General features: G+C 41.7%; 1 protein-coding gene across 12 annotated transcripts in view; it reads right to left on the minus strand.

Moving 5' to 3' along the window:
- Positions 1 to 2,758: 2,758 nt before the first annotated feature.
- The window catches only part of LTBP1 (latent transforming growth factor beta binding protein 1), a 461,631-nt gene continuing 445,731 nt past the window's right edge, over positions 2,759 to 18,658 (minus strand). For all 12 annotated transcript variants that reach the window (XM_060026845.1, XM_060026844.1, XM_060026842.1 and 9 more), the window contains 3 exons: positions 11,313 to 11,435; positions 4,907 to 5,056; positions 2,759 to 3,737 (listed from right to left, as the gene is read on the minus strand). In XM_060026845.1, coding sequence (XP_059882828.1) covers positions 3,556 to 3,737; positions 4,907 to 5,056; positions 11,313 to 11,435 — 455 coding nt within the window. In that variant the 3' untranslated portion in view covers positions 2,759 to 3,555. The remainder of the gene's footprint in view (positions 3,738 to 4,906; positions 5,057 to 11,312; positions 11,436 to 18,658) is intronic.

The raw sequence follows: 18,658 nt of genomic DNA on the forward strand, positions 1-18,658 counted from the left end.
GGGCTCTTCATTGCAGTGCACAGGCTTCTCTCTGGTTGTGGCTTGCAGGTTTTCTCTTCTCTAGTTGTGGTGCACAGGCTCCAGAGAGCGTGGGCTCTGTAGTTTGCGGCATGTGGGCTCTCTAGTTGAGAGGTGTGAACTCATTAGTTGTGGTGTGCGGGATTAATTGCCCCGCAGCGTGTGGGATCTTAGTTTCCCAACCAGGGATCGGAACTTTGACCCCTGCATTGGAAGGCAGATTCTTTATACCACCAGGGAAGTCCCTGAGAAATTCCTCCTCTCCTCCTAAGTGATAATCTTGCAGGGTAGAGTATTCTAGGTTGCAGATTTTTCCCTTTCAAGACTTTGAATATATTTTGCCACTCCCTTCTGGCCTGCAGCATTTCTGTAGAGAAATCAGCTGATAGCCCTATAGGGGGTTCCCTTGTAATTAGCTTCTTGCTGCCTTTAGAATCCTCTCTTTAACTTCTTCCAGTTTTATTATAGTATGTCTTGGTGTAGGACTGTTTGGGTTCATCTTGTTTGGGACCCTTTGTGCTTCCTGTATCTGGATATCTATTTCCTTCTTTAGGTTTGAGAAGTTTTCAGCCATAATTTCTTCAAATACATTTTTAATCCCCTTTTCTCTTTCTTCTCTTTCTGAAATCCCTATTATGCACAGACTGGCAAGCTTTGTATTTTTTTACATTATATTGGTCATATTTATTATATTATTCCATAGGTCTCTTATATTGCTTTCATCTTTTTTCATTTGGCTGTCTTCTGTTCTGATTGGGTAATTTCCATCACTGTATTCTATCTTGCAGATCACTTATTCTTTCTTCTGCATTATGTACAGTAAGTGCCCTACATACAAATGAGTTCTGTTCCAAGAGTGCATTCATTAAGTCTCATTTGTTCGTAAGTCCAACGAAGTTAGCCTAGGTACCCAACTAACACAATCAGCTATATAGTACTCTACTATAATAGGTTTATAATACTTTTCAAATAATACATAATAATGTATTTACAACTAATACATAAAAAATAAACACAAAAATAAAACATTTTTAATCTTACAGTACAGTAGCTTGAGAAGTACAGTAGTACAGTACAAGAGCTGGCATACAGGGGCTGGTGTTGAGTGAACAGGCAAGAAGAGTTACTGACTGGAGGAGGGAGAGGAGGTGGGAGATGGTAGGATCATCAGCAACAGGAGACGGAGGGCAAGCTGCAATTTCACTCACGCCTGACGTTGATGGAACGCATGTTCACATCTTGGAAATTTCGCAACTTGAAGGTTCGTATGTAGGGGACTTAATGTATTCATCCTGCTATTCATTGCCTTGAGCTCAGCTTCTGTCTTGGCAAATGAATTTTCTAATTTTTCTTGGCTCCACCTTAATTTCGAGTTCCTTTTTACAGGAATCTGCATTTCTGTTGATAGCCTTTCTTAATTCCTTCAGTATTTTCATTACCTCCTTTTTGAACTCGGTGTCTATTAGACTGAAGAGGTCTGTTTCACTGTTTGTTCCTTCAGGGGAATTCTCTTGGTCTTTTAAGTGGGAGTGGTTCCTCTGCTTCTTCATTTTGCTTATACTATATTTCTTACTCTGTGAGTTGAGAAGAAACAATTACTGTAATCTTGGAGGTCTGTTTATAAGCGGGAGTGTTCCTGTGTGGTTTGTGTACGTTTAATAGTTTTTTGGTGTGAGAGCTGCTTTTAGTTCGGGCGTCCTTTTTCCTTACCGTGTGCTGGCCATTATCCCCTTGATGGGGTGTGCGGGTGCGTGGCCCGTGCAAGCTCCTGGGAAGGCAGGGACAGCGGTTGGTGCCCGGTCATAGGGCTCTCGGTGGTAGAGGACATGGACATTTTAGATGTACCATTCCTCCTATGGCAGATGCTAAAATCCAAAAGCCTGTCTTACAAGAAAATGTTAAATGGGGATATTTTCTGCTGAGTATGCCTGTCCATAGTTTGTTTCTGAAAACTCAGATGCTCTTATTAAAAATGATTCTGAGGGATTTCCCCAGTGGTCCAGTGGTTGGGACTTCGCCTTTCAATGCAGGGGGTGCGGGATTGATCCCTGGTCAGGGAGCTGGGATCCCACATTCCTCACGGCCAAAAAGCTGAAACATGGAACAGACGCAATATTGTAACAAATTCAATAGAGACTTCGAAAATGGTCCACATCAAAAAAGTCTTAAAAAAAAGATTCTGAAATTCAGGTTAAATAAGACAACTGTATGACTGTGGATTTGTATTAAGTAAGGCTTGGAACACTGAAAGCTATTCTTCCTATGTTATGCATCTGTATTCATTTGCTAAAGGCTGTCAAAGTACCACAGACTGGGTGGCTTAAATTTATTTATTTTTAATTCTGGAGGCTAGAAGTTCAAGATCGAGGTATTATAGAATTTTCTTCTTAGGCCTCTCTCCTTGGCTTGTAGATGGCTGTCGGCCCCCTGTGCCTTCCCAGGATCTTCCTGTGTATGTCCTAATTTCATATAAGAGCACCAGTCCTATTGGATTAGGGCCCACCCCGGTGACCTTCTTCAACCTTAATTAGCTCATCTAAAAATACAGTCATAGTCTGAGGTACTGAGGGGACATGACTCAACATGAATTCCAGGGACACAATTCCACCCATAACAGTATCTAACAAATGTAATAATTAACCTGTAAAACACTCTACATTCATAGAAGACCATTGATAGAGTGGGGTGGTCGGGAACAACTTGTGTGCACATGGTCATTGACATTACTCGGATGTAGAAATTTTCTAAAAAAATGGTGATTTATTTTGCTTTAACATACAATGGTAAATATATTGGGATCATCAAGTTTTAAAATTTGCTGGTCCTACTTTACACATTGTAACAAACACTAATGTAAGCTCATTAGTTCTTCCATTTGTAGGAAAGGGATCCAATGAACACCTACCAGCAGCTTGGCTAAAAATGGACATTAAAATCAGATACCACATTGTAAATATAAAGTACTTTTCTCCAAATGTGTATAAAAGTTTTGAAACAATTAATCACTGCCTGCTCCACAGGACAATTTGGATTTTAAAAATGTTCCAGACCAGGAATAGCATAACCCTGTGTAACAATACTTATAATAGTTTAAACAATATTTTATCAAAGGCTTTTGCACTTGACATTTGAAAGAAACAGTAGCCAAGGAACTGCATAACCAAAAAATGAAAATTATATAAAATATTTCCACCACTATTTAAATGCCAGATTTAATCAAGCAATAGTAAAAAATATCAAAACAAAAAACATAATAATACAACCTTCTGTTTAAAATAATAGCACTGTTCTGCCTCTTTTCCACTGAATTTTACATATGAACAGACTATATATACTGTTTTTTCAGAGAAATGTCCATTTGGTCTGTCACACAAGTCAGGCTCACACTGAATCCTTTCGCTTCTGAGGATATACAATTCCATGATGTTTCCGTATTTCCAACATTCTGGGTCAAGTGAAATGTCTGAAGTATAATACATTTCTCTTTCTCCTTTACACAGTGCAGAGTATACAGGTTTAGGTTATGTAGCTTCACTTTTACTCCAGGTCACTGTCTTTTTCTAAATTCAAGGCGGTATTCAATGGAGTGCAGTAGTTTGGCTTGTCGGAAGGTACAAAGCCGGGCAGACACACACACTTATAGGAACCTTCGGTGTTGATACACTTGGCATTCTTGCAGAGAGACATCCGGTTGTTCAACTCATCACATTCGTTGACATCTGCAATAAGCCAAACCACGCAGGTTAGCAAGCTTCAACATTGCTCCAGGAGGAAATGCAATCTACACCCTACCTTAGGCATCCGGCCTGAACACAGCCTGGCTGTTCTGTGCTCTCCCCCCAGTAAACTGCAGTCTTTCCCATTATTGTCTTTCAATTACATGCAAGAGAAATACTACTTTATAGATCTTAAAAAGGTGATTATCCAGGAGGTTCTAGAATTTCTTTCCCTGTTTGTTATTTAACACAACAAGGACCATTTTGTCAGCTTGACTTTTTATAGTCAAACCTTAAGGAAGCTGGAACAACTATCCTACTTCTAAATTCCTCTCTGCACATGCCGAAGAACTGTTAGGTTGTCAAGAGAAATAAAGAGAGCCTCTGAGCAGCCTCTCTAAAGGTTTAAGTTACTTTCTTAGATTTCTTTCCACAGGAAAGAAAGGCTCTATGCACTTGAAACACCTTTAATACTTGAAACACCTTTAATAACCCAGGTTACCTTTTTTTTTAGACCCACTTCAGATTGGGACTAACAAAATTGAAGTGGGGAAACTACACGACGGAGCAAAACAGCCACAAAAATAGAGGAAAAAAATGCTACAAGTCAAGGGTCATTTAGCAAGGAGGCCAGCAGGCTCAGGAACACATCCTCAATCACACGGTAAGGATAAACATATTTTTACTCTTCTCTTAAAAGTAAGAGGGAAGGCAACGTGAGAGTTATGAAAAGAACTTTCTCTAAAATGGAAGTTGTATTTTCTTTTTCATCTATATTCCCCTCTTGCTGGTGTCAGGTATTCAGGGAAAACATTTGCTGCAGAGTCAAAAGCTCAATTTAAAAGAGTCAAACTAATTACCCCAAACTTTCTGGCCTTTCCTCCATAGGTATGTACCATTTATATGAATTCTTAAATACCAACTTTTTAAAAATTTGTGGTAAAATATATGGAACATAAAATTGACCATTTTAACCACTTTTGAGTGGAGAGTCCAGTGGCATTAAGTACCTTCACATTTTTGTGTAATCGTCACCACTGTCCATCTCCAGAACTTTTCTCATCTTCCCAAACTGAAACTCTGCAAATCTTAAATGTACTAGATTGTCTGAGGTCCAGCCACAGGGCATTCAGGAAAAGAGTAATTTCCCATCAAATACATATGATTCTTACCAACACAGGTCATCTTGGCCATATCCAAGTGATACCCATCAAAGCAATCACAGGTGTAACCCTCCTGCACCCTGACACAGCGCCCGTTTTCACAGCCGTTGAGGATGCCACATTCTTCAGCCTGCAACTCCTCAAAGCTATTTAAAAAACCTGGAAGGGAAAGGACAGGAGGCAAGTTACAAATTTTCAACCTCTTACACTGTTTTTTATGATCATTAAGGTTATGGTTCATCATACATACATATTTCCCATTCCTTAAAGATAGCATTAAAATTTAAGTGAATATATCTGTACACGATATTAAGCAAACTATTACCAATCTTGTGTAGGTTGTACAGATTAGCCCCACATCTTGAATTCTGTTGTTCTACACTAAAATCACATAAAATGATACAGCAAGTAGGGTATTTTTTTGCCCTTAATTATTAAAATTTTTTGTCTAAGATTTTAAATTTCCTGAGTTCTCAGTAGGGTAAATGTCAGAACATCTTTCAGGATAGAACCGATGGAACTCACTATGAGAGTAGACATTTGCTAAGACGCACAGCATTGGAGGCAGTGCTCTTTCATGGGGAGTTCCCAGGAGCGGAGAAAACCCAGGCTGGCTTGCCGCGTGAGGTCTGTTTGCTCTGGCTTTGGAATGAGCCTTACAAAAGGGCTCTTGGGGGATCAAAGGATAAAGGCAGTAAAAGGAACTCACAACATCCTGATAAACGAGAAATACATATTTCTGTTTAGAAAACCAAAATTCTTTTAAAGAAACAAAGAAGCTCTTGTTTGGCTCTTTTTTTTAAAGATATCTTTAAACTGATTCGGAGCTAGAGTTTAGTAGTACAAAAACAATGTAGCCAGGCATCAAGAATATTTTCCTCTGTTTCTAGAAAGTTGTAAATCCACGGTGACCCAAACACATTGTTGATGTGGGGGTCTTATCCTCTCCCCCACCTTCTGAAGGCAGCATGTATTTGCTTTTTTTTTTTATAAATTTGTTTTTGGCTGTTGGGTCTTCATTGCTGTGCAAGGTTTTCTGTAGTTGCAGCGAGTGTGGGCTACTCTTCGTTGCAGTGTGTGGGCTTCTCATTGCAGTGGCTTCTCTCGTTGCAGAGCACGGGCTCTAGCGCAGGCTTCAGCAGTTGTGGCTCATGGGCTCTAGAGCACAGGCTCAGTCATTGTGGCGCACAGGCTTAGTTGCTCCGCAGCATGTGGGATCTTCCTGGACCAGGGCTTGAACCTGTGTCCCCTGCATTCGCAGGCAGATTCTTAACCACTGCACCACCAGGGAAGCCCCACGTATTAGCTTTTAAGGGGAAAAAAAAAAATCAACCTAGGGTCAGAACTCTACATCTGGCCTTTGAAGTAATTCTCCAGTCGAACTGCAGGGGGCAGCAAAATATCATTTCTTATGCAGGGCTGTAAGGTCTAACAATGATTTTAAAAATTAAGTAATGCATCTAAAAAGGAAAAAAAATACGACTGGGCATCAAGACTGTCAGCAGATCCTGAAGCCAGTTTGAGAAATATTGACAAGAAAGTCAACCTATGGAAATATTTCAAAGTCCAGGTAACACAGTAAAGTCCATTTTAACTAGTAAAATTATGTTTATTATAGAAGTTAAAACATGAAATTAAAATTTGAAACTCCTACACACGCATTAATCAGACTCCCCAAAATACTTCTACAGGACTCTAAAACAACAGCAGTCAGCAAAGGACAGCCCGTGCTCTAAAGTGGGCCTGCTACCTATTTTTATAAATGAAGTTTACTGGAACACAGCCTCACCTATTTGCTAATATCTGTCTGTGGCTGCTTTCCTGATTCCAGAGCACAGTTGAGTAGCTACAAAAGAGACTATATAGCCTGCAAAGCCTACAAATTTTACTGTCTGGCCATTTATAGAAAAAGTTGATCTCTGCTCTAGAAAATTCCAGTTTTAGAAATACTGCTCTAACTAAAGGTGACACCAGTCATTAGCAGAGGCACAAGATGATGAATAATAAAGGTGGTGGTGTGGTTCAGCCTCTCTTTTACTATCTTACCTCATACGATTTTATGTCTTCAGTAGGGCCAGAGAGCCTTTGATCCTGGTCTAGGAAGGAGGAGCTATTTCTCTGCAACTTGTAAGAAATTTAAAGGCCGTTACGTAGTCAAACCTGGGGGGTCTTCGAACTGCATCTGCAACTTCCTATGTTGCTAAACAGGAAATTGACCTGATACCAACATGCTTATTTCTTAACATTTGTAGTGAATTTTAAAAGTTTTAAAGCAATGACAACTTAAAAAAAAACTACATAAGCCAGAACACTTCACCATTAAAATTCCTGGCATCTGAACTATAATGCATTAGAGGCTGCACACACAAGCCATGGGATTGCGTCAGAGTTACATGTAGATTTACCCTGGTATTTTGGATTTATGGGGCAGGCAAACTGTACTTTCTTGCAACTTTAATATTTCTTCTCCCTTTTTTTTTAAAGTAAATGTTTACTGACCTATAAATATATACACAGAAGTGTAGAAATCATAAGGGCACAGGCTTATAGCTGTCAATGTATTTAAGCACATTTCTTGAAGTAGTGCATGATTATTTGTGGTTGATTAAAGAAAACCTAAGGCAGGGGTCCCCAACCCCTGGGCTACAGACCGGTACTGGTCCATGGCCTGTTAGGAACTGGGCCGCACAGCAGGAGGTGAGCAGTGGGCAAGTGAGTGGCGCTTCATCTGCCGCTCCCCATTGCTCGCATTACTGCCTGAGCTCCACCTCCTGTTAGCATTATGGTGAGTTGTATAATTATTTCATTATATATTACAATGTAATAATGTGCACAATGAATGTAATGAGCTTGAATCATCCTGCAACCACGCCCCCCCCCCCCCCCCCACATCTGTGGAAAAATTGTCTTCCACAAAACCGGTCCCTGGTGCCAAAAAGGTTGGGGACCACTGATCTAAGGTGTTAGGATAGTGGTTACCCTGAGGGGGTGGGAGGGTGGCTGGGAAAAGGGGAACCAGGGGTCCTTCTGGATGCTGGCAATGCTCTAGATCCACTCAGGTCTAGAAGACCCAACCCAGCTGATTTAATAGAATGCTGTTTTCACGTAAATTTTAAAGCAGTTTTAATTTGGCTGAAGGATCAATATACTGCATACTTTAAAAAACAAAAGGAGGGAAGGGAAAGGAGGAAAACACTCTTTGGCTCAGAACTGAAGTAGCTCCAGAGGCAGCCACAAAGCTTGTGTTGCTCCTCAGGACCCAGGTCACAGCTAGTTTGCTTTGTGCACAGGTGAAAGGTCCCAAAGAAAGAAGAGCATTGCTGTATTTTATAATTTCAGCAGTGTCCCCGAAGTCCTAACCCCAACTACCTGGTCTGCAGGGATTCTGTCTTGAAAATCTGGAGCAGCTTCACTTGCTGCAATGAGGCCCCCTATGTAGGATGTGGAACAGGCACCTGGACGCCACTGCTCTAGTCCCATTCTTGAAGGCAGACAACCCATTATCTACTGATATTTCAATTTGTACCATCCCATTTTTCAGACTTCACATAATTAGTCTGTATGTGAAAGCTCTGGTCTCTCCCACAGACATATTTAGCTTATGTGGCTTCATATCCGGGACACTCTGGTTGTACATTTAGGCATTTACTTTCTAAATGGGAACAGGATTCACACATACACACTCCACCTCCCATTTGAAAAGTCTGCTCACAAATCCAGGAAAAGCATCACACATCCTTTCTTACTTAATAAACCCCCTCACAAGTGAATTCTAAAGATTAATCTCTGACCAGGAGAGCAATCGTTTTATCTCCCATTCTAAGAGAATGGACTTGAGGACATGGGGAGGGGGAAGGGTAAACTGGGATGAAATGAGAGAGAGGCATTGACATATATACACTACCAAATGTAAGTAGATAGCTAGTGGGAAGCAGCTGCATAGCACAGGGTGATCAGCTCAGTGCTATGTGACCACCTAGAGAGGTGGGATAGGGAGCGTGGGAGGGAGACCAAGACGGAAGGGGATATTGGGATATATGTATACGTATAGCTGATTCACTTTGTTATACAGCAGAAAGTAACACAACAACATTGTAAAGCAACTACAATAAAGATGTTAAAAAAAATCAACTCAGTACAGTTAATATTTACCATTTCCTTGTATGAAAAAAGACTGCAATACAATAACCAAGCTATCAAGAAAACTGACCCTTAAACTAGGCCACCACTTCATGGGTAAAAAAATGATTTTGTCATGGAAGTTATAACAAATAACATTTTCTTTAAAGAAAATAAACATCCCAAAGCAATCTACAGATTCAATGCAATCCCTATCAAATTACCAATGGCATTTTTTGCAGAACTAGAACAAAAAATCTTAAAATTTGTATGGAGACACAAAAGACCCCAAATAGCCAAAGCAGTCTTGAGGGAAAAAAGCAGAGCTGGAGGAATCAGAGTCCCTGACTTTGTACTATACTACAAAGCTACAGTAATCAGGACAATATGGTACTGGCTCAAAAACAGAAATATAGATTAATGGAACAAGATAGAAAGCCCAGAGATAAACCCACACACCTATGGTCAGCTAATCTATGACAAAGGAGGCAAGGATATACAAGACAGTCTCTTCAATAAGTGGTGCTGGGAAAACTGGACAGCTGCATGTAAAAGAATGAAATGAGAACACTCCCTAACACCATACACAAAAATAAACTCAAAATGGATTCGAGACCTAAATGTAAGACCAGATGCTATAAAACTCTTAGAGGAAAACATGTAAGAACACTCTTTGACATAAATCACAGCAAGATATTTTTTGATCCACCTCCTAGAGCAATGGAAATAAAAACAAAAGTAAACAAATGGGACCTAATGAAACTTCAAAGCTTTTACACAGCAAAGGAAACCATAAACAAGACGAAAAGACAGCCCTCAGAATGGGATAAAATATTTGCAAACGAAGCAACGGACAAAGGATTAATCTCCAAAATATATAAACAGCTAATGCAGCTCAATATTAAAAAAAAAAAACAACCCAATCCAAAAACGGGCAGAAGAGCTAAATAGACATTTCTCCAAAGACACACAGATGGCCAAGAAGCACATGAAAAGCAGCTCAACATCACTAATTGAGAAATGCAAATCAAAACTACAATGAGGTATCACCTCACACCAGTTAGAATGGACATCATCAGAAAATCTACAAACAACAAATGCTAGAGAGGGTGTGGAGAAAAGGGAACCCTCTTGCACTGTTAGTGGGAATGTAAATTGATACAGCCACTATGGAGAACAGTATGGAGGTTCCTTAAAAAGCTAAAAATAGAATTCCCATATGATCCAGCAATCCCACTACTGGACATATACCCAGAGAAAACCATAATTCAAAAAGACACATGCACCCCAATGTTCACTGCAGCACTATTTACAATAGCCAGGTCATGGAAGCAACCTAAATGCCCATCGACAGACAAATGGATAAAGAAGATGTGGTACATATATACAATGGAATATTACTCAGCTATAAAAAGGAACGAAATTGGGTCATTTGTTGAGACGTGGATGGATCTAGAGACTCTCATACAGAGTAAAGTAAGTCAGAAAGAGAAAAATATCATATATTAACGCATATATTTGGATCCTAGAAAAATGGTACAGATGAACTGGTTTGCAGGGCAGAAATAGAGACACAGATGTAGAGAACAAATGTATGGACACCAAGGGGGGAAAGTGGTGGGGGGGCGGGTTGGGGTGGTGGTGTGATGCATGGGAGATTGGGATTGACATGTATACCCTGATGTGTGTAAAACTGATGACTAATAAGAACCTGCTGTATAAAAAAATAAATAGGGCTTCCCTGGTGGCACAGTGGGTGGGAATCTGCCCGCCAATGCAGGGGACACGGGTTCGATCCCTGGCCCGGGAAGATTCCCACATGCCGCGGAGCCACTAAGCCCATGTGCCACGACTACTGAGCCTGCGCTCTAGAGCCTGTGCTCTGCAGCAGGAGAGGCCACAAGAATGAGAAGCCCGTGCACCACTCGCTGCAACTAGAGAAAGCCTGTGCACAGAACAAAGACCCAACACAGCCAAAAATAAAAACAAATAAATTTATAAAAATAAATAAAAACTCAAAAAATAAATAAATAAAAGAAAATAAACGTAATAGCATTCCCACCAGTGAGACTCATAATCTGATCCGGTGGTTCTCAAACTTGAGTGTACGTAGGGCTTACTCAGAGGGCTGGTAAAGCCGATTGGTGGGTCTCACCCCGGTATCTGATTCAGCAGGCCTACAGCATAGCTCGCAAATTTGCATTTCTTACAAGTTCTCAGGGACTACATTTTGAGAACCACTGACTAAACTTCAGAACCACAATTTAGTTCCAAAGTAACTAAAAAGGTTGCTTACGGTCCTGAATGAAGTAGGGATCAGCTTCGGGAGCGTACTGTTCACTGAAGTCGACCAAGGCATCCTGTCCATATGGCTGCCGGCGTCCCGTGACGGGGATGTTACACAGCTGGGCATAGTCATCTAAGAAGGAAATGACAATGAGCGTGACACACCATCGCTGTTTGCTCGCACCTGGATGCACCCAGTCACCACGTGCCCCATCTCCCACACACACCCCTGATCCTGAAACATCTCAATATTCCTTATGGGTGCTCTATTCATCCACATACAATTCATGCTGTACGGCATAATTAAGATTCTGAACAGCAGACCCAACACAGTAGCTGAACAGTTGGTAGAATGTATCCCAGGAGAGTAAAGGACTGAAAACATGAGCCATCGGAGAGTGCTGCAAGCCTTTTGGAAGAATGGCTTTATCTGAACCCATCAGGTGTTTTCATCAAAACATTTAAAGCGTATAGAGTAGTCATTCATACAGAGATAAACTTTTCCACTCAATAGAGAAAAAAGTGCATCTCTGGTGATCCAAAAATGAGACACAACCAAATGAAGATGCAACTAAGTACCATTTGAATTTAGTCCCTACTATTATACTTCTCTACTCAAGACCTGGTCCCTTATGAATAACATTATAGCAGTGATGATTATCTCATCATAACAGTAATAGTGACGTAATGGTACTAGTAACAATAGCTAAGAGTTGTATAATGTTTGCTCTGTGCCAGATACTGTTTTAAGCACTTAATACACATTAATTCAGTAAAATATTTACACCACCCTATGAAAAGCTACTATTATCTCCATTTTACCAATGGGAAGTAGAAGCATGGAGTGGCTAAACGACAACTGGTATGAGGCAGCACCATACTTGAACTCAATCATGCGGCTGAAGGGGGTACACTTAACATTCTTCCTCTCCTACATCTACCTTAGCTCCTTTGTAATTCTTGTCTTTGCCTCTTCTGCACCTTAGCTAAATTCATCTGCAGTTACCACTTCTTGAGGCCACATTCCCATTCCCATGGCCATCTGACTTAACTCCCCCTTTAGTCCTCCTCACAGGACCCACCTATAGCACATGGGATCTTGGTTCTCCACATGTTCGGGGATGATTGTGCTTTCAGTGCATTTCATGGCCTCGGGCTCTTACCCGTACTTTGGAGCAGAGTTATTTAGAAGGTCTAGAGAGGAAAGCTTTAGAAGAGATATCTTCATGCTCTGAATGCACATTTTATAGAAAATATACTGCCTGAGGATTCATCTAGCAGTTGGTGAAAATTCTGGGGCTACCTAGACTTCAACATCTCTGCCGGAACTGAGAGCTGCAGGTCAGCCGGCCCCAGGACTGGCTGGACACTCAGGGAAGCCACACCAGGCAGCAGCCACACTTGCCTGGACCACAGATTGAAGGAGTATTCCTCTATTTTAGTTCCTTCTGTAACAAAACTAAAGAAAAGCACTGAGGCAAGCGTGTGAACTCTCAAGGCTTTCTTCCATCACCTTCCTCTTAAAGGAGTCAAAGGTGTGTGTGAGGTATGTGTGTGTCTGCGCATGCATGCACGTGCACACACCCGCACATTCTCCCCTAAAGTGCAAAATGGGAGCGTAAAAGCAGAAAAGACCCTGAACCCCTAGACAGGGTAGGATCATGGCTGCCCCTTCCTAAAATTCTTCTTGCAGGAAGCATTCCAGGAATGGCGCACACCCCCATCCCAGACATCGCCGAGCACTTCCTCACGAAACCACTTCATGAGAAATATTAATTTCATTAAGGAAATAGCTAAACCTGGAAAAAGACCGTTGACTCACAAAAATAAAGCTTCAAACAAAGAGAACACAAATGGTTGTCAGTTCTGCTTCGGGTTTGAAAGCGAAGAATTAAGGATTTCCCTGCAAAGGCAAGATCGCAGAAATGTTTACAAGTTTCACACACTGAGGTCATTTTCTCTCATGACTTTTTTTTCTTTGGCGGTACGCGGGCCTCTCACTGTTGTGGCTCTCCCGTTGTGGAGCACAGGCTCCGGACGCGCAGGCTCAGCGGCCATGCCTCACGGGCCCAGCCGCTCCGTGGCATGTGGGATCTTCCCGGACCGGGGCACGAACCCGTGTCCCCTGCATCGGCAGGCGGACTCTCAACCACTGCGCCACCAGGGAAGCCCTCTCATGACTTTTTATATATATTTGTTGTACATCTGAAAGGGAGACAACATTTTGTATCCAGGCAACAGTTGTGATCAAGAGTGGATATTAAAAAAAATTAATTCATGCTCTTATTTTGCAAACCTAAGTCCAGAGGTGGCTGAGCAGCATACGCTCCTCTTCAGCGTCTCGCTCTCAAGTCCCGGGCCCATGGCTTTTCCCCAGACCATGCCTCTTCCACCAAGAAATGACCTGGTCTCCACCCTCCAAGCTCTCACCGTCTAACATCACAAAAGGAAGGGATCAAATGGGAGAGGAGTGGAGGAGGAATGGACTTCTGTTCCTGTGTGATGTTTAGGGACAGCTTCCTAGAAAAGGAACACTTGACCTGAAACTAAGTAGATGAGAAGGATTTACTTAATAGAAGATATTTGGGATTCTAAAAAGAGTTTACCCAAAGGCATCACAAAAGCAAACTGTAAGCTGTGTTTGGGGACTACCAAGTAGTTCCTAAGAAAGGCTTTGGACGTGACCCAGGCCGTAAAGGGAAGCAGAGGAGAGTAATGGGCGGGGGACCCTCTGCGGTTTGCTGCATCTTCCTTCCCCTCCCTTCATCCCTGGACATGCATTTTTCTCAAGTTTCTAGAGCTTAATGTCCTTTGCTGCTTCACTTTATCTAACACGTTACCAATCCAAACTTAAAGATTTTTGGTCAGTTATCAAAACATCATTTCTATATTAAATGTACTACTCTCTTTTGTATTTGAAGATGTGCTACAGTCCCATCAACACCAGGACATGCATTTTGAGTTATTTTTCTGGGAGCATGATGGGTCTATCCTAATCCATCCATGCTGCCTCTCCCATTGCACACATCTGCTCTCATTCTTGGCCAGGGTCACGGGTGAAATGAGCACGGGATAATGAAAAGAACATGGGCTTCGGAGGCAGAAGCCGGGGCTCAAGTCCTGGCTGTACCACTTACTTTCCAGCTTAGCAACTGTGGGCAAGCCTCAGTTTTCACATCTGTCACATGGGGATAATTCCTGTTTGCCTCTCTGTCACTGGTGTATTAAAAAATGAGATGATGTTATGGAACTGTTCATAAATTTTGAAGCACCAAGAAAATGGAGGTTACATTTTTTTTAAGGTAAAATCACTCATGTCCCTGCTGAACACCTGGCAATAAATGAGGATTTGCAAAGACGGTATCAGAATGATTGATATAACATAGTGTTAGCAAAACTTTAAACGTAGTTGTCAATGGGCAAAGACCTGTACAATAAATTAAGAGCAATGAAAGCACAGTCTCCAGATGTTTTTAGATATTGTTTCAAGATCTGAAATTTTTAAATAGATGGAGGAAAACTCCAACTCAGTAAACAGAGAAAGATGTCTTCATCTCAAAAATTATTGACTGCCTGGGCAAATTTAATCACTTGATCAGACAGTGATAAGGTATCAGCAACAACACATTATAACACTAGATCAACAAAACTCAAAATACAGGGGGAAAAACTGATGTTCAGCCGTTGTTAGTATATGCTCGACCCCTTTAGAAATGCCTTGAGTAGCCAGTAGGTTTCTCATCATCTTTTAAGGCAACAACTGGAATATCGTGGAGTTTTCTAGTGAATCCTGGGTAAGGCGTCTCCTCCAGGATCTGGGCACATGCACCTTTCTAACATGTGCTGGATCTCTGAGCCACACCAGAGCTCACTGAGATTGGCGGCACTTGGCCTCGGTTATCCCTAGGGCTGTGTCACGGCTATAGTCCAGCTGGGGAGGCAGTGAGTTGTGGTTGGCTGAGGCTGTGGAGCTGGGAATAGCAGATCCCTGAACTGTTGCCACAGCTCCCGATGGCGGCCCATGAGAATCTCTTGGCTGCCACTTCATCCAGCTCAACATGTCGAGATGAACACATTTTTTGTCCCTAGAGTTTTTTTCCTTCTGCAAGACACTCCTTACTTAAGCAAGTTGACAACATTTAAGCACCTGGTTGTCTGGGGCTTGGTGCAAAGGAAGAGCTCTGCTTAGCAGGGCTTGTACTTTGTGAGGCAAATGCCATTTCTGGGACACAATGTGTCCGTCCAGGATCTAGCCAAATATGAATGTGACATGAATAGGAAGTAGAAATATTCACACCTCAAAGTCCCCCCACTCATTGCACTCCTCACCTCTGCAGGCACAAATGCTAAGCTCTTGATCAAAGCTATGAAAGACACACATGGGATGGTGTGGGCTGCCATCACTTACGTGGTCTAAACAAGATCCAGGCCATGGATCACGCTCAGTTCCCTGCCATGGCAGATTCACATGACAGATGGTACTGCTTTGATTTTAATACTAAATTGAAAAAAAAGTTTAAAAATTGCCCCCCTGGAGCCAAGAGGTCTGGGGCCCCCGCTGTCAGCAGCAATGGGAAGCACATTATCATATCCTGGCAGGAAATCTCCTTCCTTATGACAGACACATCTGTAGGGCTGGTCTGGACAGTCACACATCACAATGCCAATCAGGCATGTGAGGAAACTGGGAGGTGAAGTCTGACTGAGGCAGATTAAATTCAGCTGCTTTTAGAAATGATGAAGAGGCTGCATTTTGTTCTCCACACATCAGGGATGAAAACCTAGTGCTCTAAAGTTTGAAGTGCATGATTTTCAAAAAAAGGAGAAGGACCAATTCATATGCATAAGGAAAAATGGGTCATATTTTACTGAAACTTCTAGATCAGGTGTTTTTCCTACAGGCCTCCACATGTACTATTAATTGATGATGGTGTTTGGAAAACATACACACCAGGAAACGGAGGAAGGAGACAGGGAGAATGGAACGAATATTTACCTGAGCGCATGCTGAGCCAGTAGTATAATTGGCACTTTTCTTTGAAATTAGCAAAAGCTATGGAATTAGAAAAATGTTGACCATTTACAGAACATACCGTCCAGTACTGATGACAGAAGAAGGAACATAAGAGAGAGGATTCTACTGCTGATGCCACACCCTGTGGAACTGGACATGTGTTTAGGTGTCTGTCTGCTTATGCTTATTCTCAGAGAGTACACTCTTATCCACAGTGCCTGGTGAGCAGGTAGTAAACCTGCTTTCCTGATGTTAAAACTTGCTGAGTGGTGAGAGAAAATTAGGTATCCGAAAAAGCAGCAGTCCCCAACCTTTGTGGCACCAGGGACAGGTTTCGTGGAAGACAATTTTTCCACGGACTGGGGGGAGGTTCAGGTGGTGATGCGAGTGATGGGGAGCGGCAGATGAAGCTTCGCTCGCTCATCTGCCGCTCGCCTCCTGCTGTGCGGCCCGGTACCAGTCCGCGGCCTGGGGGTTGGGGACCCCTGCTAAAAAGAGAAGCACCCAGAGTCAAAAGCCCGGGGTTCTAGTCCTACTGCTTCCTATTCTTCGGACTAGATACCTTCCTTTGAGCTGTGTCTATTGCACAGGATTATGGTACTGTGCCTTAGCAGCATTAAAGGCAGTGCATTGCTCCATTCAGTGATTGACTCACTCATCCAACCAGAGGCTGAGAATATTACAGGCAGTGTGGAGTTTGGGAGAGAGAGAGAGGAAGGATAAAACGACCGTACACTGACATGTGCAATAGTGCTTGAAGAAGAGGTAATGCCTAGAGTCAGCCAGGAAGAGCTGGGGAAGCCTTCACTTTGGAGATGAGCATCTACAGGAAGGGGGTCAGCCAGGTGAAGCAGAGGAGGGAAGGTAACTCAGAGTCATAGGCATATATAATAGATCAGAAAGTCTTAGGGAAATGAAAGGACCACATAAACGCTGCCTACTACCGATCCCTGCTAAAGAACAATCGAAAAAAGGAAAGTTGGCGAACATGCACTATTAAGCTCCTGTGTGCTAGGCGCTGTGTACCTTTGCACACACTTTTCCCTTTAAATCTCAGAATCCTATGAAATAACTGTAATTAGCTCCTTTTGTTTCCGATAAGGAAGCTAAGATTTATAGCATAACTGTCCTAGCTTAGTTGAAGGATTGACTCTGTTGGTCTATCTGCAAAACCATGCTCTTTCAATTCCACAGCTGCCCTTCTGAAACCCTTAGAAGAAAATTATTAAATACATTCCCTAGACTGTAAGTATCAGGTAAGTACTTAGTTCAGCAATAAGCATTTCTGACTAAAATTCCAGGGAGAGTAATAACCGTGAATGCTGGTGAGCTCAGCCCCACCAGGGTCAGCTTTATCATTAGCAGGATTTATATTTATTGAATTTGCTCAATTTATTAGGTGGAAGAGATCAAATTGCTTAATGTTCAATTAAATTGTACTTGTCGAGGAGAGGGAAGTAATGAAGTCTAGTCTCGGCAGGGTCTACATTCTGTGGGACGCCTGTAAATGTTAATGCTCTAAGGAAACTCACAGGCTGTAGACCAATCAAGTTCCCTCACCCCCAACCTTCACCTAATGCTGCCCCTTCCAAGTTCAGTCACTCCCAGCATCTTCCATCACACTGCTGTTTACGTAGCCAGACTATAACTGGAGAGAGAGATTTGTTGGGTGTGAATGCCAAAACAATGGAGGTTCCATTTAGAAATCCATTTCTAAAACCTGGATTCAAAATCTATAGACTTGTAACAGCATTAAATTATGCCACACATAAAAACCTTAAAATAATGATTGATAACATGAATTTCTCAGGAAGGACTGCATGAAAGGTTTCCTCTATTTCTAAGTAAACAGGGCTTTAGAAATAAAACATTAAGTCTTGCATTCAGCCAATCTCAGAGGAAATTAGGAATGAAGTAACTTCTAATATTCGATAAGAGACAAGACTGGACAATGCAATGAACAGGCAAATACGAGGAAAGTTCAACATGTTAATTTTCTAAGCTGACCTACTTCATATTTTTCCAACTGGAAGGACAGATAAACTGTTTCATTTCCTGCTTTCCTACTCATTAAGTACTACTCTGAAGTGACAATCTGAGAAGTCAACAGTTAGGTAAAATAAATATTATATGGAAGGAATACATTTTGTTTTTTCTATTATGTTTTTTGCATTAATCAAGTAAGAATTATTTTAAAATTTGAGCTACTCATGTGCTTAAGATTAAAGAGGATGTTGTACAACATACGGAATATACTAAATGCCACTGAATTATTCACTATAAAATGCTTAACTTTGTCATGTGAATTTAACCCCAATTAAAGAACAAGTCAAGAGAAACAA

This window comes from Delphinus delphis, chromosome 12 (genome assembly GCF_949987515.2).
Source record: "Delphinus delphis chromosome 12, mDelDel1.2, whole genome shotgun sequence".
NCBI classification, from domain to species: domain Eukaryota; kingdom Metazoa; phylum Chordata; class Mammalia; order Artiodactyla; family Delphinidae; genus Delphinus; species Delphinus delphis.